The sequence below is a fragment of the Xyrauchen texanus genome, chromosome 12, assembly GCF_025860055.1.
Source record: "Xyrauchen texanus isolate HMW12.3.18 chromosome 12, RBS_HiC_50CHRs, whole genome shotgun sequence".
NCBI lineage: Eukaryota > Metazoa > Chordata > Actinopteri > Cypriniformes > Catostomidae > Xyrauchen > Xyrauchen texanus.
Window position 1 is genome coordinate 41,572,512 of NC_068287.1, and position 24,842 is coordinate 41,597,353.

The 24,842-nt window shown below is 38.1% G+C and overlaps 2 protein-coding genes across 4 annotated transcripts in view; both read left to right on the forward strand.

Annotated features, from left to right (window-relative positions):
* The first annotated feature begins 743 nt into the window (after positions 1–743).
* LOC127652787 (ER lumen protein-retaining receptor 2-like) lies at positions 744–5,125 on the forward strand. Its single transcript, XM_052139162.1, has 5 exons — positions 744–963; positions 1,776–1,876; positions 2,103–2,261; positions 4,161–4,413; positions 4,720–5,125. Exons 1-5 carry the CDS (start codon positions 873–875, stop codon positions 4,752–4,754), a joined length of 639 nt encoding a protein of 212 aa, XP_051995122.1. The 5' UTR covers positions 744–872; the 3' UTR covers positions 4,755–5,125.
* Positions 5,126–10,910: 5,785 nt separating this feature from the next.
* LOC127652770 (C-Jun-amino-terminal kinase-interacting protein 4-like) overlaps positions 10,911–24,842 on the forward strand; it is a 47,362-nt gene continuing 33,430 nt past the window's right edge. For all 3 annotated transcript variants that reach the window (XM_052139140.1, XM_052139142.1, XM_052139143.1), the window contains exons 1-5: positions 10,911–11,388; positions 17,901–18,021; positions 22,477–22,547; positions 22,658–22,749; positions 22,997–23,147. In XM_052139140.1, the coding sequence (XP_051995100.1) occupies positions 11,089–11,388; positions 17,901–18,021; positions 22,477–22,547; positions 22,658–22,749; positions 22,997–23,147 (735 nt within the window). In that variant the 5' untranslated portion in view covers positions 10,911–11,088. The remainder of the gene's footprint in view (positions 11,389–17,900; positions 18,022–22,476; positions 22,548–22,657; positions 22,750–22,996; positions 23,148–24,842) is intronic.

Genomic DNA, 24,842 nt, shown 5'->3' on the forward strand with positions numbered 1-24,842 from the left:
GAGGCCAGTTGATCTCCAAGCTTGACCAGCTAAAAAGTGACCAAAACTCTCTAAAACCAGTCTGGGAGACTAGCTAAGATTGTTTAAAAAACAGCCAAAACCAGTCTAAGACTGTATTGTGGTTTTATGTAGTCTAAACTGTTGTCACCCTGCTTGGCTAAACTGGAGCATGGCTAGTTTTGATGGGAGGCCAGCTGATCTTCCACCCTGACTAGCTAGAAAGTGCCCAAAACCCTCTGAAACCAGTCTGGGAGACCAGTTTAGATTGTTTAAAAAAACAGCTAAAACCAGTCTAAGATTGTTAGGTGGTTTAAGGTGGTATTAACTGGTATTAGCTAGTTTACGATTGTCACCCAACCTGGCTAAACTGTAGCTTTGCTGGTTTTGCTGGGAGGCCAGTTGATCTCCAAGCTTGACCAGCTAAAAAGTGACCAAAACTCTCTAAAACCAGTGAACGGACCAACCTGACCCATCCAGGCGACCAGCTAACCAGCTTAGGCTGGTTTTAGCTAGGGTTTTTTTTTCCTCTAACATGAAAAATGCAATACATTGTCAGTGGTGGCCAAAGCCATTTAATATTATTTATTTATTTATTTACAGAAACCATGGTTACCAGTAGTCATTAGATAGAATCAATAGGCGTGGTCAAACTCCGTGCGTGGCAATACCAGCATCCGCGTAAACTACATTTCCCAGCGTTCATTGTGGGTTCGATCTTTGCCACGTCATGTCCACCGGCCACGTCGCCCCTCATTCGCCATATTTCCTGGAGGAATGCGCTGGAGGAGAGCGGCACTGAGCCGGTTCACAGTTATCTCAAACACCCTGCGCTCTGTTTAACGCCGCAAAACAGCCAGAGAGTGACAAACATCATGAATCTCTTTAGACTGACCGGAGATCTGTCTCATTTAGCTGCCATCATCATCCTGCTGCTCAAGATATGGAAGACCAGATCGTGCGCAGGTGAGCTCAACTCACACAAAATATACATGTCTCGCATTTTTAATTTGACATTTGTGCTGTTTTAAATGTTAAGGGACCCTTTAGACTGGGTTGAGCTGTCAGGAAAGGGTCTTGTGAATGTATTTTCAAACATAAAGCAATTAATATGAAGTGCAATTTGTTGAGCTAGCAAGCTAGTGGGTTAGCTTGACTTGAGAGCTGCTGAATTCCATATAGTTTGAATACAAAAAGCATATTTCGTTTAAATATACAGATTTGTCGATATTTAGCAGGTTGTGTCAGCTATTAAAGCTCTGGCTTGTATATATTTGAAGGCTTATTTCAAAATGCACAGTACAGGCGTGTTGCTTTCAATCAAGAAACTTTAGGCCTAGTTACCAACTTCAGCAATTTAGTAATAGTTTACTGAAAACAGCTGGTTTTGTCATCCAGATCACGCATTTTCATGCTATGAAGCACGTTCAGTATACAGAGTAAATAACTGGCTACTCAGATGTTCCTTGAAAATGTATCTGGGGGCCAAAATTGCACTTGTGATATGTTTAAAGCGTTGTTATGACAGCAAAATGCCATGCATCTAAGATCTTCCTCCTGTTATTCACCATACATTCCTAAAATGCAATGCATACCTCGCTTTGACGTGGCAGTGCATGTAGTTTTATGTGGCCCTTGTAAGAATAGGTAATGCTACTCCATTGACAGAGATATAGCAACTCTTTTGCAAGGGTTACTAGCTTATCTCAGGATTGTGCTATAGTTTGCAGTTTAAAGAATTGGTTAAAGGGTTGAGTGCAAATGGTTTTTACCCCCAGGTATCTCTGGGAAGAGCCAGATACTCTTCGCCTTGGTTTTCACCACTAGATACCTTGATCTCTTAACGGCCTTCATCTCTCTTTACAACACATCCATGAAGGTAAGAACTACGAAAGGAGAACTTTTCCATATACAGTATGAAACTAAACCATTGTGAATGTGTGTGTAAAAAAACAAAAACTTACAATTGCATATTGATACTGAGGATTGAAACAATCTGTTTTTGGCACATGATCATTTGCATTAGAGTAAACAGTTGAATGTGGTTATATTTACACTTTGTACCTTGCATGGTTAATAGGCGATTTGCTTTTTCATTAAAACAGCTTATCTACATTGGATGTGCCTATGCCACCGTATACATGATCTACGTCAAATTCAGAGCAACCTACGATGGAAACCATGACACTTTCAGAGTGGAGTTCCTAGTGGTTCCAGTGGGAGGCCTTGCCTTTCTGGTCAACCACGACTTCTCTCCATTGGAGGTAGGACTGACTAAAAGATCAAAGCAAACTTTGAGGCAATTGATCAAACTGTTCACTGAGCATTTGCCACCTTTTTCCATTATAACTGTGTTTGGAATAAGGAACAAGCTTACTAACTGAATACTTTGCAGTCATACTGCCTTCTACTATAATTCTATGATAAACGTTTTGAATAGTAGTAGTGTGCTACATTGTTGTCCCATGACCTGAGAAGTATATAGCAGCAGGCAGAGCTCCAAAAATGGGTGGGAGCTCCAAACCACCAGCATTGATATAAGGAGCCCCTAGTCTCACGTAGCCAGAATTATGACTGCGGCATAGATCTGGGGTTTATAGCTGCTTCAGTTGGTCAGGACAGGAAAAGCCATCTAACTTGCTGACATGTAAAGCGACCAATCACAGTAGGTCAGGTTTTGTCATTACGGGTTGTTTTGTGCCCGTAATGTTGTTTGGGTTATTGGAGATGTATCGCACCATAATAAAAGATGGGGGTGGGGGTAATTTATATAATGGTGCACGAGTCTCCGCGAGTGATTGCACACAACACACGGGAGAATAGCATAAAATGAGTAAGAAAGCAGAAAATGCAGCTCTGCTCGTGGATATCCGCTTTACTTTCTGCTACGTGCCTCAAACAAAACTCTGAATGTCTTTAAAAGATTTGATGTCACTAACCTGGCTAACTTGGGCAAATTCTGTGATTATTTTATCCTCAAAATTGCTCATTATATCAAAGCGGAACCTTGTGAAGACTGCTTCCAGGCGGACTGATAAAACGTACTGTGTGCGTCACCTCTCGGAATTAAGATTTGCGCTGACTGATCGATAAAGCGTTTTCCAGTTTTGTGTGCTATAAGCATCAGACAGTAAGTGCACAGACCTTGGGCGTGCCGTCTAAGGCTGAGACTAGATAGCCCCTAACCGTGAGTAGAAGTGACGGACACTTTTGGAGTTGACGCAACCCTGTTTTGGAGTAACCCTGCCCCCTTCTGTAGTAACCTTGTCCTCATTTGGAGATTCCACCCCATTTGGAGATCTTCGGCCTGCAGCTATACCTACTTGCATGACCTCACCATGTTGCAAGTGATGGGTGTCCGATTCGGGACATTTCTGACCATATTGGCACCGCGGGGAGGTCTGTTTGTTGCCGTCTGGCACGGTGACCTCGTCATTGGCGCCCCTATCTGGCAAAACGACCTCATAATTATGGTCCCGCCTAGTTCACCTATGCCTAGAAACGGCCCTGCCTCCGGTTATCATCTTGGAAATGAATAAACGTATCAAATTTGTGAAAAAAATATATCTTTACTTTTGGTAGCCCAATTGAATAATGAGTCAGAGAGACATTTAAAATCGGGTCTGTTATTAAACGTAGTTAACTAATGTTAACGAATATAACCTCATTGGGTTATTCCGTGTAAAATCATCCAAATTTCAGAAACTTCCCTGATTCAATTTTTTTTGTTAATACTTTTAAGAGTCCCATATCGCTGAGATTTAACCGTACAGGGGTAATATATAAATAACCAAGGTTATTTTTTTCTAGGTTTAGGGGTTAATGTAGTGTGTCTGTAGGACTCTAAATAAACAGAATAAATGCACTCCATTGATGCCTATTCTGTACATTAGTAATAATGTGGGTGCAAATAGTATCTGACACTATATGCACCAGGGTGAAATGAATATCTACCATTATTTGCACAAGGTTTGGGGGTAAAAATAATATCAAAAAAATACTTACGGTCATGTACATCCCATTTATCAGGTATGAGAGTGCAGTGCAGAGCCGGGACATCTTGTTGAGTTGACCCTATTAGAACGTATTCATTATAATTCTGTTAGCTCCTCTGGTTGGTTATCAAATCAAAAAGTAATATATTATTTGTTTTGCGATAACAGATCCTGTGGACCTTTTCCATCTATCTCGAGTCAGTGGCCATCCTGCCTCAACTCTTCATGATTAGTAAGACCGGCGAGGCTGAGACCATCACTACCCACTATCTGTTCTGTCTGGGGGTCTACCGTGCCCTATACCTCTTCAACTGGATCTGGAGGTTCTACTTTGAGGGATTCTTTGACATGATCGCCATCGTTGCTGGGGCCGTTCAGACGATTCTCTATTGTGACTTCTTCTACCTTTATGTCACTAAAGGTGAGTTTATATGCACCTAAACCTTCATAGGGTTATGCGTGTAAAACGAAATGAAGTATGTCTGATCTTGACCTTCCTGAAATAAGTCAACCTAAAAATTATAACAAAACATTTCTTATTTACTTTCAAAATACATATTCTTGTCTTATTGTTAATAGTTCATCCATGCATGACTAGGGACTTGTTTGGCATTAGTTTAGGGGATTTGGCTTTTTTTTTCCCCTCAGAGGTTTATTACAGAGAAAAGACCAGGAAGACAAAAAATCTTCATGCTTAATTTTCTGACATGTTCTGTCTGGTCCACAGTGTTAAAAGGAAAGAAGCTGAGTCTACCAGCCTAAGTGCCAAAGAACAGAGAGCTGTGCCTCCATCAGACTTATAGAGGAGCACAGGCCAATAATGCCACTGCTCAATCACCCATTTCTTTCCACTCCACCTGGACACCATCAGCCATCCCCTTACAGCAACAAGGACTTTTTTGCAAACTTTTTTGTTCTTCTGTCTTTAGCATCTTGTGATACTTTATTTTTTATTGTTATTAAAAAAAGAAAAAGAAGAAAAAACTTTTCTATAAGCAGGGTTGATTGAATGATCAAGCATTAACTCCAGTTATTAATTGCATCATTGTTCAATTGTCCATGATTAGAAATGGTTCCCAGAGTGTTTAATACATTTGTGGTTTCTTCCTGATTTAAGAGGGGAAGAAATGTAATGTATGTCCTTTTTTCCACTATACATGTGGCCATTTTGCCCCTTTGCTTTAAAAAGTGGTTTAGCCACCAGTGGGTTTAAAAAAAAGAAATTCAGTTTTTCATTAGTTCACAAAAATGCCTTATGCTGATTTCAGATTTTGTACATATCCATATGCGTTCATGCCCCCATGGAAACAAGTAAACTGTAAATAATAGAATGTTTCATATTACATTAAGCACCATTATCCTTCACTCTTTTTTAGGATGTTGACCATTGTCAGTAAGATTGTTTAAATATTCAGTTTTCACCTGTGAACTGATTAACTTGTCGAGATGCAGTAAAATATGGCAAGACCATTAAATTAAGTGGTGTGGATACTGACAAAGCACATTAGAGGTGTGTGTGTGTGACATGAGTTTCATAGCGTAGTCATTATATATATTTAGGTTCCCATGAATTTGACCCACTTGAGTCTTTCCAGTAGGGTTTAGTTATTTTTCTAGTTTTTAACGTTACAGTCTCCAATAAATATTTTAAGGGACATGATTTTATGTTTTATTTGTCTGAAACCAATGTCTAAAGTTCCCTGAAGAAGAAGCATTTCTTAAAACTGTTTTAAAAATATATTACACTTGAGCACAATGGTGTTTTTCATTAATTACCGAAAAAAAAAAAATATGATATTAATGATTTTATTAATGGGTACATTTACTGTATATGGGTTGACTTTAATTGGCACACAAACCAGAAATTATGGAATTTATTTTAGAACGGAGGTTTTCAAACTGAGTCGGCAGAACATTTATAAATGTTTTTTTTTTTTTTTAAATGCATTTACCAAATTTGACATTATTACGTTATGTTTACATTAATACATTAAGACCCCGTTTACACCTGGTTTTAAGATGCGTTTTGGATAATCTGATCACATTTGCAAATACAGGTCTAAATGGGGTCTAAAACGTTTTGTGATTGGATCACAAAAACCACATACAAATGTGGTCAAAAACGCATGTGACCATATCGTATTTAAGGTGTAAACGCTAATCTGTCCTGTATGCATCCCAGTGTCATAATCAAATGAGTCCATTCGTGAAATAGGGTCACGGTGGGACTGTTTGTTATCGCAACAGCTTTGAAATGGTGAAAACCACTAAAGATATGAAAATAACTGGACTTGCTTCATGTAATTAATGAACATGTTTATATCTAAAAAACAATTAAGCATTACTTGGTTTTAGTTAAATGTACTTAAACCTGCTCATCACACATTTACCTGTCAATCAACTGCTGTGCTAAAACAAGAGTTTAAACTTTGCTGGTTACAAGTGTTTTTAAAAGGAAAATAACAGTCCAATCGGAACATTTTATAAAAGCGTATACATACACAATCACGAGAGCTCCTTTAATGCAGGTAATAAACTAAAATAACATAATTCCATATTTTCTTGAAAGCATGCACTTAGTCTAGGCACAAGTGTGTTTGGTTCACAACAATTTATTATCTAAGTATTCCATTGAGTGTAGTCCATCCATTGACCAAGGAGATGCAGGCAGAGGTCAGTAAGGTGCACTGCAGTTCGACTGTAAGCTTGTGGACAATTCATTTCTGGAGGAGCCCATCTTAAGTCTAAATTTCAGGCAGTGTCCAGTGAAGTATCCCATGTCTGACGGTTGGTGCAGGCAACAGTTCATCCTCTGTGAAGTCCATCATAGTACACTGAAGTGATATCTGGCTGGCACAGGCTGCAATTATATATCAGCAACATGTAGTAGTGGGAGTCTGGCATCTGGCAGGACCAGAGTTGGACATCAGGCAGGATATGTATCCCAAGGTTAAGACAGGGAAACATAAAATAATATTAGCATAGATGCCATTCACTTTAAACCAGGATTATAGAATATGAGATATGTTTCCAGTTCTGGCAGACCTAACTAATGCTGCCTAACTATGAGTTGATAGATATATGCCTATAGGTGTATAGTTAGGCTGAAAAGATGAGTCTTTAGTCTAGACTTAAACTGAGAGTGTGTCTGATTCCCAAACCATCTTAGGAAGACTATTCCATAGTTTAGGGAGTCAAATAGGAAAAGGATCTACCTCTTTTAAGGATTTTGATATTCTAGGTATTATTAACAGACTAGAATTGGGCAATCTTAGTGAATGTGATGGAATATAGCATAATAGAAGTTCACATAATACTGTTGCGCTAGACCAGGTGTGACCAACCCTGCTCCTGGAGAGCTACCTTCCTGCAGAGTTTAGCTCCAGCCCTAATCAAACACACCTGAACCAGCTTATCAAGGTCTTTAGGATTACTTGAAAATGACAGACAGGTGTGTTGGAGCTAAACTCTGCAGGAAGGTAGCTCTCCAGGAGCAGGGTTGGTCTCCCCTGCGCTAGACCATTCAAGGCTTTGTAAGTAGTTAGAAGTATATAGACAGAAGACTGATATGATCATATTTCTTGATTTTAGTCGACACTCTAGCTGCTGTATTTTGAACTAGCTGAAGTTTATTTATGGAACCTGCAGGACATCCAGGAATGCATTACAATAATCTAGTCTTGAGGTCATGAAGGCATGAATTCGTTTTTTGGCATTAGAAACAGAGAGCATGTGTCGTAACTAAGCATTATTTCTGAGATGGAAGAATGCTTCTACAAACATTGGAAATGTGTTTTTTAAAGGACAGCTTGCTATCAAATATAAAACCCAAGTTCTTTGCCGTAAAAGACGACGTGACAGTACCTCCATCAAGTCAAATTATATTTTTAGGATTTTGGTCCAGTGATGAATACCTCGGTTTTGTCGGAATTGAGAAGAAGGACATTTCTAGCCATCCAATCTTTAACTTGAAGAATTGTGGTTGAAACTCATCAGGTTTTGAGGAAATATAAAGTTGGATATCGTCAGCATAACAGTGAAAACTAATATCACGGTCCCTGATAATGTCTCCCAGGGGAAGCATAAATAAGGAGAAAAGGAGAAGCCCTAAATGTGATCCCTGTGGCACACCATACTTAACTTTAGTTTGATCTGACAATTCCTCATTGCAGATGAAATTTTCATGATGATTAGTATTATTAATAATTATTAGTATTCATAGTAATTTAGTAGTGTTATTTAATTTAGTAGTATTATGGATTATTTGTATTACAAGCCTTATATAGGTTGTATGTGTAAGCTTTATATAGGTTGTATATGAGTTGCCTTTTATGAGTTGCATGTGTAAGTTGAGTGTGTTTTACATTTATGAGGTTAGGGGAAGTTATTTTAAACTGTTATGGTATGGTATGGTATTAAATACACCTTGCAAATGTATTTTCTTCAGAGAAAGACTGAGAAAGCCCCAGCAAGGATAGCCTAGGATAGCTATTTCATGACTGGACATAGCTTCCCGGGATGTTTTGAGGAAACCATCTAATGAACCATTAAATTGCCCCATTGAGCAATAATTATGTGCATTACACAGTTTAAGTCTATTTATATTATCCAACATATCCACTTCTGCCATTACTTACATTGCTCTGTACATAATATACTCTATTTTTGTTCTTTATATAACAGATTGTATACAATATAATAGATTTGCACTACGTGTGTGTATGTGGGTATGTATGAAGGTGAGTGTATGTACGTATATGTATAATTATTTATTTTTTATTCTTTTTTGTTTTGTGTTTTAATTACCTATGTCTTGAGGCTGTTTTTTGGTATTGTTTGTATTATTGTGCACTGGAAGCTCCTGTCACCAAGACAAATAACTTGTATGTGTAAGCATACTTGGCAATAAAGCTGATTCTGATTCTGAGCTTCCCGGGAGCATTCCAAAGATGGCCGCCATTGGGCTGACTTGCAAGAAAGACTTTAATAAGACGTATCAGACAGTCAGTGCATGTAGCACTGCACTTAGAGTGGTCACGAAAATAGAGCCCTTAAAATCCAATAATTTAATTAAGTAAACAGCATATCGTTTTTATAATATCCCACTTACTATTTTTTCAGCCAGAATATATGGGCCTTTACTTATTTATATTATTTTTTTTGGATGGGAGTTCCTCAACATGAAGTTAATCATCATTAATTGATGGTCCATGGAGTCAAAAAAGTATGAAAACCCCTGTTCTGGAATAAAAAAAGCAACTAATTATATGTTAGTGTAAAACATTTTTATGATTACTTACAAATATGTGGATAATTTGGATGCTAATTTGTTAAGCACATAACATCATGGCTAACAGGCACCTTTGCAAGGAGGAAAAGGGTAAAATATTCACTTTCAGTTAAAACTTAGTATAGGACTGTGAATACTACATTTCTACAATGGCATCTGAAACTGAAAACTATTGATTATAAATGATGCTGCATCCAAGCCACTAGGTGTCAGTGTAAGTCCAAGATGACAAAGACAAAAGTTACTGAGTGCACCTTTAAATTAATAATTCAGGTCCAATTTTAAAGAACTAGTCACAATGGCACTGTACATGGTAATCAGAGGTGGATAGAGTACCCAAAAGCTTTACTCAATAAAGTTGTAATGTAAAAACTACTCGAGTAAGAGGAAGAAAGTATCCAATTAAAAGAATACTCAAGTAGTGAGTAGTTGATTATGGGGATGAATATGCCCCAATATTCCACTACATTATACATATTTAACATGTATGACAGAATAATAATAATTATCCTAATACTACTAATAATAATCATTATTATTAATGAAAATTGTTATCATACACCCTCATGTTGTCTCAAACCATATGATTTTCTTCAATGCAACACAATTAAGGAGATGTCAGAATGTTATCCATTTTCTGTAACTGCTTGTTTTTTCCTCCATATTATAAAAGGGAATGGTGACTGAGACTGTACGTCTCTAACATTATGTCTAATATCTTTTTTGGGTTCCACAAAATACAGTCACACAGGTTTGGAACAACATGAGGGGAGGAAATTATGACAGAACATTCATTTATGGTTGAACTATCATTTCAAGTACGCTTGTCAGATTTGGACAATTCTGTCAATTAGAAGACAAGTTTGAAAACCAGTTTCTAGTAATTATTATGGTGAAAAATGTGAACAATGTCCCACAGGCCCAATTATATATAATGCTGAATAAAATGAAACAAGATCATGCTGTATTAACACCTACTGTCACTATTTCAAAATTGTTTATTTGGTGTGCTTGCTGCTGTTGCAGTGGTGGACTCATCTCCACTGACAGAGCGCTGCTGTCGTAAAAGTCTCTTTCAAAAGTCTCTCAATAAATGACACATTTATTTACACGTATTACATTAAAACCAGTAATGTAATGACAGGAATGTCACCCATGATAACAAAATAAAAGTACATTTTTTTCATTAGAAATGTACTTGAGTTAGAGTGAAAAGTACCCACTTTTAAATGACACTCATAAAAGTACATTTTTACAAGAAGTTACTCAAGTAAATGTAACGGAATAAATGCAGCATGTTACTACCCACCTCTGACAGTAATCTATCCAATGAATAGTTACTAGTGTAATTTTGTTTTAAAAACAGTCGCTATTAGAATACTTACATATACTTAAAAAATACGAACTACTAGCATTAGATAGGCTCCTATTTTGTTTTAAGAAATAAATGTTAAAACGGCTTACCATACACGTTTTCCTTAGCGACCAGGAGTTCGAATGACCCCGATGCAATTTCCTGCAACATAATATTGTAACTCTTGATTGTTCCATCAAAGCTCATAGAACGCGTGACGTCACCACGCGATTGTCTGGTCAACAGCTCAGTTGTTGTGGGGCGACCGCGGGAAAATATTCCACGTAATACATCGGCTAGTTCCAGGGAGGGACTCTGGACTTGGTTGGGATCATCGGGAGCACAGAATACACCGGGAATATATTCACATCAATTCTTCAGAGATAACACAAGACGCGTTGGGGCGAAATAGAGGAGGTTTCGATCTAGGACAGTTTACGAGGGGCAGGAAAATGGAGTTGGATGACGGAGTTGTGTACCAGGACGACCCGGGGACGTCAGCTATTATGTCGGAGCGCGTCTCGGGCCTGGCCAACTCCATCTACCGTGAATTCGAGAGACTCATCCGCAAATATGACGAGGACGTGGTAAAAGAGCTCATGCCGCTGGTCGTGGCGGTACTAGAGAACCTGGACACTGTGTTCGCCGAGAACCAGGAGCACGAAGTGGAGCTCGAGCTTCTCAAGGAGGACAACGAGCAGCTGATCACTCAGTATGAACGCGAGAAAGCGCTGAGGAAACACGCAGAGGAGGTGAGTGCAGGAGAATTGTGAATAGTGCATTGATAACAGCAGCACCTCTCATCAGCATCTACAGGAGGAGAACAAGAGGTTGGCATCATTGTTTAGTTGCAGAATCAGAGCCACGTATCAACCTGCACGTGCATGAATGGCTTTGTCATGCCTTGTTTAGCCAGTGCTGCCCTTTGATGATGAATCAGTCTTTCAAATTAGGCATTTCATAAATACCTAAATAAATGGAAGAAACATCAACACTGCATGTTTTGCGTTTTATTTCAGCCCCTCAATTTATTACTATGCCCTTTTGATGTTTATAACTTTAGGTGCATGCATATAATCAAGCATGCATTAATACAGATTGCTTCACGTTGTTTGCATGCTTAAAAGTAAAACTAATTAATGAATTTAAACAAACAAACAATGCACAATATAGAGACAGATGCTTGTATCAGAATCATATGGCTGGATTTTGACAGGCACAGGCAGAGCTGCAACAGTCTACATATGCAAACACCCACAAAAGTCAGTGCAGTCTTATTTTGTGCAGGTATGCATTTATTTACTTTGCATTAATGCATTTGATCTGCAATTAGTTTCTGCCCTTTTCAGTAGTGTTATGCATACAAAGATGCTTTCCTTAACTAACTTCACTAACTTGAGGTGCTTTACATGTTATTTTGCACGAGTAAGACCCCATTTTACATCAACACTGACCATTGATACAGTATATGAACATTTAGTAGTTGTGCATGAGCAAATGCTTTGATGTGGCTCTAATCTGTTTTGGAAATGAGATTATACTGCATTGTACAGCTCTCTCAATGTGTTTAAGGCTGACTTTGGGCAGATTAAGGCTCCTCAATGACTATGTGTTCACTGAGAGTTAACTGGGATTATGTGCAATATGCCTGGCACATTCTTCAGCCAAAAGCACAAATGAGCCATGAGCTGTATTATTCCATGTGCACTGATCTGAGATGGATCTTATTATCACAGGTTTCACTTACACCAAAACTGTGACATACGGTCTGTCAATATTAAATAATGGGAATTGATCTTTTACTAACCTTACAGTTCACTGATATACTAGAGAAAAGCCTATTTGTGAAAGTGGTCATCAAGTTTAAACACATTTATTTTTAGTAGAGCCACAAATTCTACTTTATTTAAAGTAAAATTCACAATTTCAATGTAATTATTATATTTTCAATATTAAATGAATTTTATGGTTTCAAAACAAGTAAAGGTCAATAGACAGCATTTGTGGCATAATGTTGATTAACACAAAGGTAATACTAATGTATAATTCAGAAGACTAATCAATTATTCCATGAGACTCATGATTGTTATGAAAGCTTACGATAAAGTCTGGTGAGAAACAAGCCGAAATCTAATGTATTATTTAGTGAAAATATTCACTGACCATTGATCTCCTGTGCATGTTCATGATAGGGCACGAGAGTAACAGTTCATGCAGCTCCCTCGCGACATTGAGTAGTTCAAGCGAAAACTCGTTTTGTTTATCTAAAAACAGGTCCTCCACAGTGATAGCGACAACAGAACACAACACAACTGCATGTAAACATGTCTGAAGAGTTTGTAGTTGAAGAATTGATGCATTTCTATGCCCAGCCTTATTTTTAAATCTTTGGACTGGTGCCAGTTCACAGTGGATTGAGTTACCTGTGTGATGCCAAAAATGTAAAACAAGGGATTGATAGAATGTACCGTCGCTTGTCGCTACTGGTTAGGACAAAAACTCTGATTAACATAGAAAATATATATTTTATCACGTGTCGTTTGCCGTCAGGTTAGGACATGGTGTGACTATGACTGCCTGCAGCCTCCTCTATGTTTCTGTTTGATTTCTAAGTACTCCGTTCCAAAAAATAAGGCAGGGCATAGAAATGCATAAATTCTTCAACTGACATATGACATAAACACTTGATTTATACAATATTTGCTCAAAATTCACAATCATTTGAAATACAAATGGTTTATTATACATGAACAAGGCTGGTGGTAGATTTTGACGCCAATAATGTTACAATATTGACAGATTAATCGGCCTGACTGATATGTTATTGCCAATTTAAATACAGAACCCACACTAACAGCAATAGAGCGCAATGGTCTGGTTCCAGAAGTAAAAATCCCAATTCTCCAAAAGGGAATAGATTTTTTATCGTAACTTATAAACCTTGAAAGATAGACCTAGAGTCAGCTCTGAGGTTGGTAATTGATGATAAATGCTCCACCTAACCATCACAATGTGTTTCTACAACTTGTCACATTTAATGTGACAAAAAAATCACATTAATTATGGAATTTGTGTTGAATAACAACACTCCCTATGAACCCTGCAGAGAAAGATCCACCAATGAGAGAATCACAGCAAACACTGTGCACCAAAAGAGCTCTGCAGCGACCGCCCACTCCCACTGTGAATGATGCAATCGAGTCGCTCTCCCTACACTCTCAAAATGCTAATGTATATGCATATATCAAAATATTTAGCAATAAAATAATGTTGATTCTATACTTAGAATCAACAACTTTTAATCAATAGTTTTGTATATTTTCATTATTTTTATATCGATAACATAATTTAAGATGTTAAGTACACAGTCTTGTACTTTTGTCTAAATGTATTTATTTATTTTTTTAACTAACTTTGATAACTAATTTTCTAAAATCCCTATGGGGAAAATACTTCTGGAAACAAGATGGATCAAAAAGTGAGCACAGTTGCACTCTATATGCTGCTGTCTTTAAGCACTGAATCCATGTCCTATGTAAACTGCCTTAACTTGACAAGTTGACAACTCTGAACAATGTGTTTGTATTGCATTGAAAATGAAAGTGTATTGAATGTGACAAGAACCTTATGTTTGTTGATGCTTATGCCCTTATGTCTGCGCTTGGAGGCATCAGTCAGTATGATGAGAAACTAAAGTGGCACTTAATCAGCTCCTGGCGCTGTATGAGACCCCTGCATTCCACACAGAAGCCATGAGATCCACAAAGAGTGTGTACGGGAAATTTTCCAATTAGGGAGACTACGTCAGGATGATATTACTTCCAGGTCACGGGGTCCTTTGCTGTAATAGGGTTGAAAGATTCTGGCTTGATTCAGTCTGTGTCTGTCTGCTTGTGTTAGGGCAAGAGTACTCATTATACACTCACCTAATGGATTAGTAGGAACACCATACTAATACTGTGTTTGACCCCCTTTCGCCTTCAGAACTGCCTTAATTCTACGTGGCATTGATTCAACAAGGTGCTGAAAGCATTCTTTAGAAATGTTGGCCCATATTGATAGGATAGCATCTTGCAGTTGATGGAGATTTGTGGGATGCACATCCAGGGCACGAAGCTCTCGTTCCACCACATCCCAAAGATGCTCTATTGGGTTGAGATCTGGTGACTGTGGGGGCCATTTTAGTACAGTGAACTCATTGTCATGTTCAAGAAACCAATTTGAAATGATTCGAGCTTTGTGACATGGTGCATTATCCTGCTGGAAGTAGCCATCAGAGGACGGGTACATGGTGGCCATAAAGGGATGGACATGGTCAGAAACAATGCTCAGGTAGGCCGTGGCATTTAAACGATGCCCAATTGGCACTAAGGGGCCTAAAGTGTGCCAAGAAAACATCCCCCACACCATTACACCACCACCACCAGCCTGCACAGTGGTAACAAGGCAGGATGGATCCATGTTCTCATTCTGTTTACGCCAAATTCTGACTCTACCATCTGAATGTCTCAACAGAAATCGAGACTCGTCAGACCAGGCAACATTTTTCCAGTCTTCAACTGTCCCATTTTGGTGAGCTCTTGCAAATTGTAGCCTCTTTTTCCTATTTGTAGTGGAGATGAGTGGTACCCGGTGGGGTCTTCTGCTGTTGTAGCCCATCCGCCTCAAGGTTGTTCGTGTTGTGGCTTCACAAATGCTTTGCTGCATACCTCGGTTGTAACGAGTGGTTATTTCAGGCAAAGTTGCTCTTCTATCAGCTTGAATCAGTCGGCCCATTCTCCTCTGACCTCTAGCATCAACAAGGCATTTTCAGCCCACAGGACTGCCGCGATACTGGATGTTTTTCCCTTTTCACACCATTCTTTGTAAACCCTAGAAATGGTTGTGCGTGAAAATCCCAGTAACTGAGCAGATTGTGAAATACTCAGACCGGCCCGTCTGGCACAAACAACCATGCCACGCTCAAAATTGCTTAAATCACCTTTCTTTCCCATTCTGACATTCAGTTTGGAGTTCAGGAGATTGTCTTGACCAGGACCACACCCCTAAATGCATTGAAGCAACTGCCATGTGATTGGTTGATTAGATAATTGCATTAATGAGAAATTGAACAGGTGTTCCTAATAATCCTTTAGGTGAGTGTATATCTATATATGTTAATAGGGATGCACTGATATGAATATTTTGGCAGATACGATACAGATTTTAACAAAAAAACTATTGTCCGATAATGATATTTTGTCATCATATTGCTGTTATATTTAGGAATGCTTAAAAAATTTACAGAAATGTACAAAAGCTTTTTTTCACTGTTCAAACAATAAATAATTCCCATTGAACATTGAATCTGTTGCGCAAATGACAGGCCAAAATTTTAAAGAAAGATATATACAAGATAAAAAAGATACAAAAATGTACCATAAATGATAACACGATGAATGATATGAAAAAAAGTTTCTTTTGTACTTCCAAAATGTATTTTCCCTTCTGTTTTGCAGTTTAAGATGCAATCATTTAAGGTTTAGTAATGTCACATGGTCATATTGCAATTTCAATCTTAATTTGGCGGAGTGGTGGTGGCGTAGTGGGCTAAAGCACATAACTGGTAATCTGGTAATCAGAAGGTCACTGGTTCAATTCCCACGGCCACCACCATTGTGTCCTTGAGCAAGGCACTTAACTCCAGGTTGCTCCGGGGGGATTGTCCCTGTAATAAGGGCTCTGTAAGTCGCTTTGGATAAAAGTGTCTGCCAAATGCATAAATGTAAATTCAATCAATCAATTAAGGGATATCATTCCGATATGTCAGAAGTCAAAGTCTGCTGATTTCAAAGTGTTTTGAATGGTTTCCCTCATCACGTAGCTTATAAGTAAGTGCCGCTTTCACAACTGTCGCATCCATTTATGCTGTTTTAACATGTCACGTCCATTTATCCCGCATTAACTTGAGAATGAGACAGAATAAAAATAAATATTACATGTTCTTAGGAGTGCCAACCTTTCCACATAATGTGGCTTTTATTATTTCGGTTTTTACAACATGTTTTACTAATTAATTATAAATAAACCATTGATTTTTCATATTGGGGTGTTCCTGCTTATTACTGATATGCCGATGGGTTTAATTTGGTCAGTAGTTAGTCGATAGATATCCCTACTTTAAAAAAAAATGAAAAACTGTCCAACTAAAACCACAGTTTATTAATTTTTACTTTTTCAACTTCCATACGTGACAAACTAAACTAAAATAAACTGCTTTTTATTGCTTGTACAAGAGGAAGTGCACTATCATATTTCAACACATACCAACCAAATTAAACCCAACCAAAGTGCACCTACTGGGACTCTTTACAACTACAGAACAAAGTCCTTCCTGCAAATAGCGCTCCAAATTCGATGTATTTCTTCATATTGTTTATGTGTATGTCGCCATTGTATCAGTCATTGTCCACACTGCTATTTAGATATTGGCATAGGCAACTGATAAACTCGTATCGGTTGACCACTATCCATATTTCACATTCTCCAGGACACAAACAAATATTTTAAGAAGAATATCTCAGCTCTGAAGGTCCATACAATGCAAGTGAATGGTGACCAATATTTTGAAGCTCCAAAAATCCCATAAAGGGAGCATAAAAGTAATCTATACGACTACTTTCTTCTGAAGTGATCCAGTTTTTGGTGAGAACAAACCAAAATGTAACTAGTTATTCACTATAACACTTGACATCAGCAGTCTTCTTGGCCATCATGGTTTCAAGCTCTATTACACTTCCTAGTGCTATCTTGTGCTCTGCATATGGGTCAAGAACTATGAAGTGTAATCAAGCTTGAAATCATGATCTTTTGTGCTGCCTTTATGTGCTTTTGGAGCTTCAGAGTTGTGGTCAACATTCACTTGCATTGTATGGACCTACCTTGCTGAGATATTCTTCTAAAAATCTTTGTTTGTGGTCTGCAGAAGAAATAAAGTCATACACATCTGGGATGGTATGAGGATGAGTAAATGATGAGAGAATTCTCATTTTCCGCCAAACTATTCCTTTAAATGATTTTCTCAGTCTAAGGAAAGGCATAAGGACATCTGGAAAGATACATACAGCTTCAGCTTCACATTAATCCTGTCCTGGATACCTGATGAAAGTCAGAAAGTGCCAGAATCTTGCTTTTCTGAGAGTTTGCGTTTAAACTGATTGACTGTATTTGCAATTCTGAGGACAATGTTTTTTATTACGCTACTTTGTGTGTTTTTTATGAGCAGAGGTTCATTGAATTGGAAGATTCTCAGGAACAGGAGAAGAAAGATTTGCAGAATCATCTGGAGAGTTTGGGGTCACATTCCCGTCAACTGGAGCTGAAGATCAAGAACTATGCTGACCAGAGTAAGAATTTTATTCCACATTCACCCCCACAGTCGTCTTCTCCCTTTTTCTCACTAGATTAGACAGTTTACACAAAAATGAAAAGGATGTAATCATTTACGTACCCTCATGCTGATCCAAACCCGTATTATTTTCTTTCTTCAGTGGAGAACAAAAGGAAATGTTAGCCAAAATTGTCAGTTTCAGTCACAATTTACTTTCATTGTATTAAAAAAAGATGCAATGAATGTGAATGGTGACTGAGGCTATCGGTACCTAATATCTACATTTGTGAACTAACCCTTTTAATCCTTCTGTTCTGACCAGTCTTAAAACCTTCACACATTGAATATTCACTCCATTATAGACTGTTGTACGACTTCATTTTAGTCGCATTTTACCGAAACAAATCTCCTTTCATGTGTTTACCTCAGCAGTCACTGTTTTAGTGTGAAATGGATAAAATCCATAGTTTTTATACTGTATCAGTTCATGTGACATATTGGTTTACAATGTGCTACACATATACCATAATGGAGTACTGTTTTCCTCAACTCATTCCACTGACCCCATTAGTGGAGTATTGATAATGTACAGCAGCCCATTTGTTGGAAAAATGTGACATTTCGTTTGCCTCCTTCAACATATAACTCTTTGATTTCATTTGGATTGTGAGTCACTAGAAGTAGATAAGCAGGTGATATCTTACACTAATAAACAGTCAATGATTTGCAGGGCCATTTGCTGCGTGCAGTGTTAACTAGATTAACTAAGATCATAGTCCAACTTTTAAAGTTTAAAACTGTGAAATTATGAGAATATCAGAGTTAACCAAAAACAAACCAGTAAATAGTGTCTGGAATACTTCTCGCTCTTACTCTGATAATATAATTCCCATTCCTGTTTAGATTCATAATAGCCATAAAGTTCCAAGTCCTTCAGTGAGGATAGACTGTAGGCTGTTACTGTCCCTTAAAATGTGCCCACGACTGGTTGGTGCTGGCCCTGTTTTTTGGCCCAAGGGTTGGCATGAAGTCAATCACATTTAGAGTTAATTCATTATGGGGCGGCTGTGTCTCAGTTGGTAGAGCGAGTCGGCTACTAAACACAGGGTTGGCGACTCCACGTGCCCCAAACGACTCCACATGCCGAAGTGTCCTTGGGCAAGACACTGAACCCCATGTTGCTCCAAATGGCAGGCTAGCGCCTTGCATGGCAGCTCTGCCACCATTGGTGTATGAGTGTGTGTGTGTGAATGTGTGTGAATAGGTGATTGGGACACAGTGTATAGCGCTTTGGTAACCGCTAAGGTTAAAAAAACCGCTATATAAGTGCAGACCATTTACCATTCACATATAGAGATCAAATAAATAGGGTTGATTAGTGGGGATAAGTGTCATTTAGAGCTCAAGGGAAGCATCTTTACTGAAGCATGATGACTTGGATCAACAGAAATATTGTTGGGAATGATCCTGGATCAGAACTATGATATTAACCTTTGTACAATTATCAATAGAGAATCCAGTTGCATCTGTTCGGGTCAAATATGACCCAAAACATCAAATGGTTTGTCATTTATTGCCAAATCATTTATTTCTTTGTGTGTGTGTTTGGCATTGTGTATGTTTTATGGTCTTTTTATGGTCTTGGAGTGGTGGTGGTGTAGTGGTCTAAAGCACATAACTGGTAAACTGGTAATCAGAAGGTTGCTAGTTCGAGCCCCACAGCCACCACCATTGTGTCCTTGAGCAAGTCACTTAAATCCAGGTTGCTCCGGGGGGATTGTCCCTGTAATAAGGGCTCTGTAAGTCACTTTGGATGAAAGTGTCTGCCAAATGCATTAATGTAAATGTACATGTAATTTAAATGTCTCACCTCCTTCATTTATGTGTGTTTGTTCTGCATTGTGTCTGATTTATTGATTTATATTTGGCCAAAAGAAAAATCGCTCCGTGTTATAGTCTCATCCGTTCATTTCCTATGGCGGGTCAAATTTGATCCAAACAGTACCTTCCATTCAGATGGCAAGTTTAGGAAAAGTCACCAAGCCTTGTCCCGCTCAGATTAAGGAAGTAAAATTGACCCAAACAGTGATTAAGTGTTAAGGAGATATATATAGATAACAATGGTCTCACTCCATTATCTAATGCTGCGAATTATCTGAATGTAGTCTCTAGGGGTGTGAATTAAATTAATTAATTAAAGAATTTAGCTAAATAATAATATAATAATAAAAGAATAATAATAATAATAATAATAATAATAAAAACACACATGTTCATTTATTTATTTATTTGCCAAAATACAATTCATGACCTATTTTTATTTAGAAAAATTCACCAAATGTACATCCCCAATCTACTGATGCGGATGCAAATATTAAACCTGGTGATTTTGTCAATATTTAACTACGGTAAATTGCCTCGCCAATTCTGTTTGTCTTTCGCATATTTTTAAATCGATATTATGAATCATACCAAAATAATAAAATCAGAAAAAACTGTGACCCAAATATAGATTTCAATATGCATTACATAATTGAGTACATTGAATCAGAGCAAATAGTTTCAGTTCTAGTAGTAACTGGATTAACAGTTTATTCTGGTCTGTTTTTCACTAGAGTTTGCAGTAATGTGCCATTCTTTCATTAAATCTTTTCAAATGTAGTGTTTTCTATGTCCCTGCATAGCCTCACTCCTATTCTGTCATTTAAAAACATCAGTAGTTCAACTAATTCAGGGACATAAACGGTCTGTTCAGACTGAATGCCTGCTAGAATCACCCTGCACTCGACAAGATGCCCGTGGGTGATAATGACATTAGTCAAGCAACAATACACACTAATTATGGATGTCAGGACTGTAATCTAGCACTAATAAATACATTCTTGCATTAATTAATAGTTTAATGTCAGCATACAAGTCTCTGAGATTTATAATCGGTATTAGTTTTACTAGAATGTGAAAATACATAAACAGACAGTCATTTAGATGCATTGAGCAGTTCTTCAGCAAGCTTAGATTTAAACCAGACAGCTAAAAAGTGGATTATGTCTTTGTGTCACCTACTTAATTGAGCTTGTTTAATATCCTCTGTGGACTTAACAATACTGCAATCATTTCTTCGACAGACATCACGCAATCTGAGCATCAGTTTTGCCCAGTCAAACTATTAACTTAAAATGGAAATCTGGTTTCAAGCTCATTTAAAGTGGCACGCTGTCCCAGCAATCTATAAAAGTGCAGTTTCCAATGAGCAGCAGATCTTCATTGGTCATTTGGGACATTCTAACCTGTGCTACAATGATGACTGGGATAATTAGCTTCATTTTTCTGTCCTCCTTTTGTTCTAAGCCCTTCATCAGAGCTTCTACAATTCATGCTGTGCGTGAGACATGTGACCATATTGTGTTTACAAAATGCCACATACTAACGTTCTGCTTAAAGAAATGCTCTGGGTTCAAAACAGGTTAAGCTCAGTTGACAGCATTTGTGGCATAATGTTGATTGCCACAAAAATGATTGCAACACGTCCCTTTTTATTTAATAAAAAAGCACATATTACGATTTACCGCAAGGCATTTACAATGGAAGTGAATGGGGCCAGATCATAATCATTAAAATGCATGGTTTCAATAGTATAACCACAAGACATAAACATTAGACATGTTATCGTGATTTTAGTGTGATAAAATCGCTTACTAACCTTATTATTGTAACGTTAGATCCAAGATTACAACTTTGTTGTCATAACAACGTAACGCTGGTAAGGCCTTATGGGAGGGCGGAGGGCGGGTCCGGGTCGTGATTCCGCACACCAGGCCCCTAATTGGTCTGATTAGCCTGAGAGGGATATGTTCGACTGGAGATGGCAGTTTGACAGAGAGAGATATTTATGGGCAGCTGTCCGACACCCGTGAGTGTGTTTGTCTTTTGGTTCAGTTCTATATTAAACTATTATTTATATCATCAAGCCGGTTTTCGCCTCCTCCTTTCCCCTTTACCTTGTTACGCTGGTGCCGAAACCCTGGAAGGAGGAGGGATGCGTTGTAGTAGAGTTCTCGGCGCTACCATCCACCCCAAAGGAGCAGCCGTGGTCCATCCGCCGGAGGACGGAGGAGCCCGGCCACCTGGAAGCGAAGGAACGGCCACCGACCGCGAGGGGAGGAGGGGCTCCCAATCAACCGCCTGGAGCGGTTACCGCTGCCAGGGGTGGGGGAGACCCCTACCATCCACCAAAAACGCGGCGGTGCATTCCGTCCACCAGGGGCCAGAGGAATGCCTCCGGTCCATCTGGGGAGGTGCAGCTGTCGTCCATTAGAGGGTGGAAGAGTGGCCGAGGACCAAGCTACGACGTATCGGAGATGACCTGCCGCCAAATCATGTTAAAATTATGTTTATGTACATTTATGGAGTGGCTCCATTCACTTTCATTGTACCTTACTTTAACAGCAACCTTTCTTTCTTTCTTTCTCAGTAAGTCGTTTAGAGGAGCGAGAGGCGGAACTCAAGAGAGAATATAATTCCCTTCACCTGCGTCACACAGAGGTCAGACAGAGCAAATTCACTTTTCGAATCCAATATTTATTGTGTTTACAAACAGCTGCATGTCATACACTTTAATATAAATTAATTTACCTTCCTAATTTAACCCATAGATGATCCAAAACTACATGGAACATGTGGAACACATCATGCTGCAGCAGACAGGAGGAGAGACCTCTCACACAGGAACCATGGGCAGAATTCGGTAAGTATTATTCGGTATTATTCGGTAAGTCCTATTCCACATTCTTTTTCATTTGACTTCAGACTTCATTGGGCCTTTGGCTGCATTAGAATATATTTTGGCCTGATTGAGAATTGGCTATTGAAAAGCACATTGTTTGCTATTTTATTTGATTGAAGTTAAGATGAAATTAGAAGAGGAGAAATTGATGAAAAAAGAGGGGAGCTTATTTGATTGACTGTTTTTTGTCGCGTGTTTCATTAAACAGGAAAGAGCGTCCCCTGTCTCTGGGAATCTTCCCCATGTCTGGTGGAGGCAGTTCATTGACGTCTGATGTCCAGGGCAGAGCAGAGATTCCTGGGATTGAAGGATGGAGATTTAATAATCTCACTCATCAACGCTCCAATGCCAGCCTCAAGGTAACTGCAGCAACACCACCCATCATTAATTAAAGGATTATTGCGTGTTTAATATAAGTACAGCTCAATCAACAGCATTTTTCGTATAATGTTGATTACCACAAAAAAAAGTTTTTATATTTTATATATATATAAAAAAAGCAGAAATCTGTTTACAGTGAGACGCTTACAGTGGAAGTAAATGTGGCCAATCTGTAAATATTAAAATACTAACTGTTTAGAAATCTGCCACAATACATGAACATTATGCTTGTTAACATGATTTTAGTGTGATAAAATCACATACTAGCCTTTTCTGTGTAAAGTTATATCCAATTTCACAACTTCGTTGTCATGACGATGTAAAACATCTGTACAAATGATGATATAAACAAATGTACAGCTTAAATAATACACAAGTTTTAACAGAAAAATGTATGTAATGCTTTTATAAAATTATAAGCTTTACATTTCTGCCATTAAACCCTCCAAAAATGGGCCCCATTCACTTCCATTGTAAGTGCCTCACTGTAGCCTCTATTTGTGCTTTTTTTTAAAGAAAAGGAGGGACGAGTCGAAATTATGTTTTTTGGTAATCAACATAATGCCACAAATGCTGTCTATTGAGCTTAACTTGTATCGAACCCGGAATATTTTTTTAAGGTATTTTCTGACCCAAGTCTGACCTAAAAGTGATTTGGCTTAAAAAGTTTTAAAAAAATAGTTATTATATTAAAAACAAAAAAAGATTTAGTGTTTTAGAAGCCATCAAAACTATTACAAGAATATAAAGAGTAAGCGTTGGGTTATCCTTCACATTTATGATTAATATAATAGAACTCTCTCTCTCTTTATATATATATATATTAGTTTTCATTTATCCCTTTAACTTTAAAACAGCCCCAATTCTCCTAGATACACCTGGACACAGTTTGTCTTGGTTGTTGGCTGATAGGATGTTCCAAGCTTCTTGGAGAATTTGCCACAGTTCTTCTGTCTATTTCGGCTTTATCAATTGCTTCTCTCTCTTTATGTAATCCCAGACTGACTTGGGGCTTTGTGGGGACCATGACATCTGTTTCAGGTCTCCCTGTTCTTCTATTCTAATCTTTTCTATTTGCAAAAGTAATGTTTGGGAGTCTAAAATAAATTTTTCCTATTGACACACTAAAGCTGAAAATATAAATAACCATCTTAAGACAAATGCTTTTGTGAAACATCTTATGTGCCTAATTCTATTGGGCAGTACTATATATATATATATATATATACATACAGTATATATAGGTCTATATATAAGCAATATCACACTAGCAATATTGCTATATGGCCCTACATCAGCACTGCTGTGATTAGGCCGCAGGCAGAGTGCCATAGGTAATCACAGCAGTGCTGATGTAGGGCCATATAGCAATATTGTGAGTGTGATATTGCTTATATACAACAGTTCAATGTACAAGTAAATAAAATAATTTTTTTGAAAAACTGAGTACGGTCATAAAAATGCATTTGTGCATGGAACTACTTTTTTATGACGGATCAGAATCTGCCGTTGCTGGTTCAAAACAAATGATGCGTCCAAGCCTCCGTTAGTAATTCAAATTTGTCACTTCAGAAATAGTATCATGGCTTGTGCTGTTTCTAACATGTTATTGGATAAAGAAGGATGGATGGAGGGGTGTGTGTGTGTGAGAGAGAGAAAGAGAGAGAGAGAGA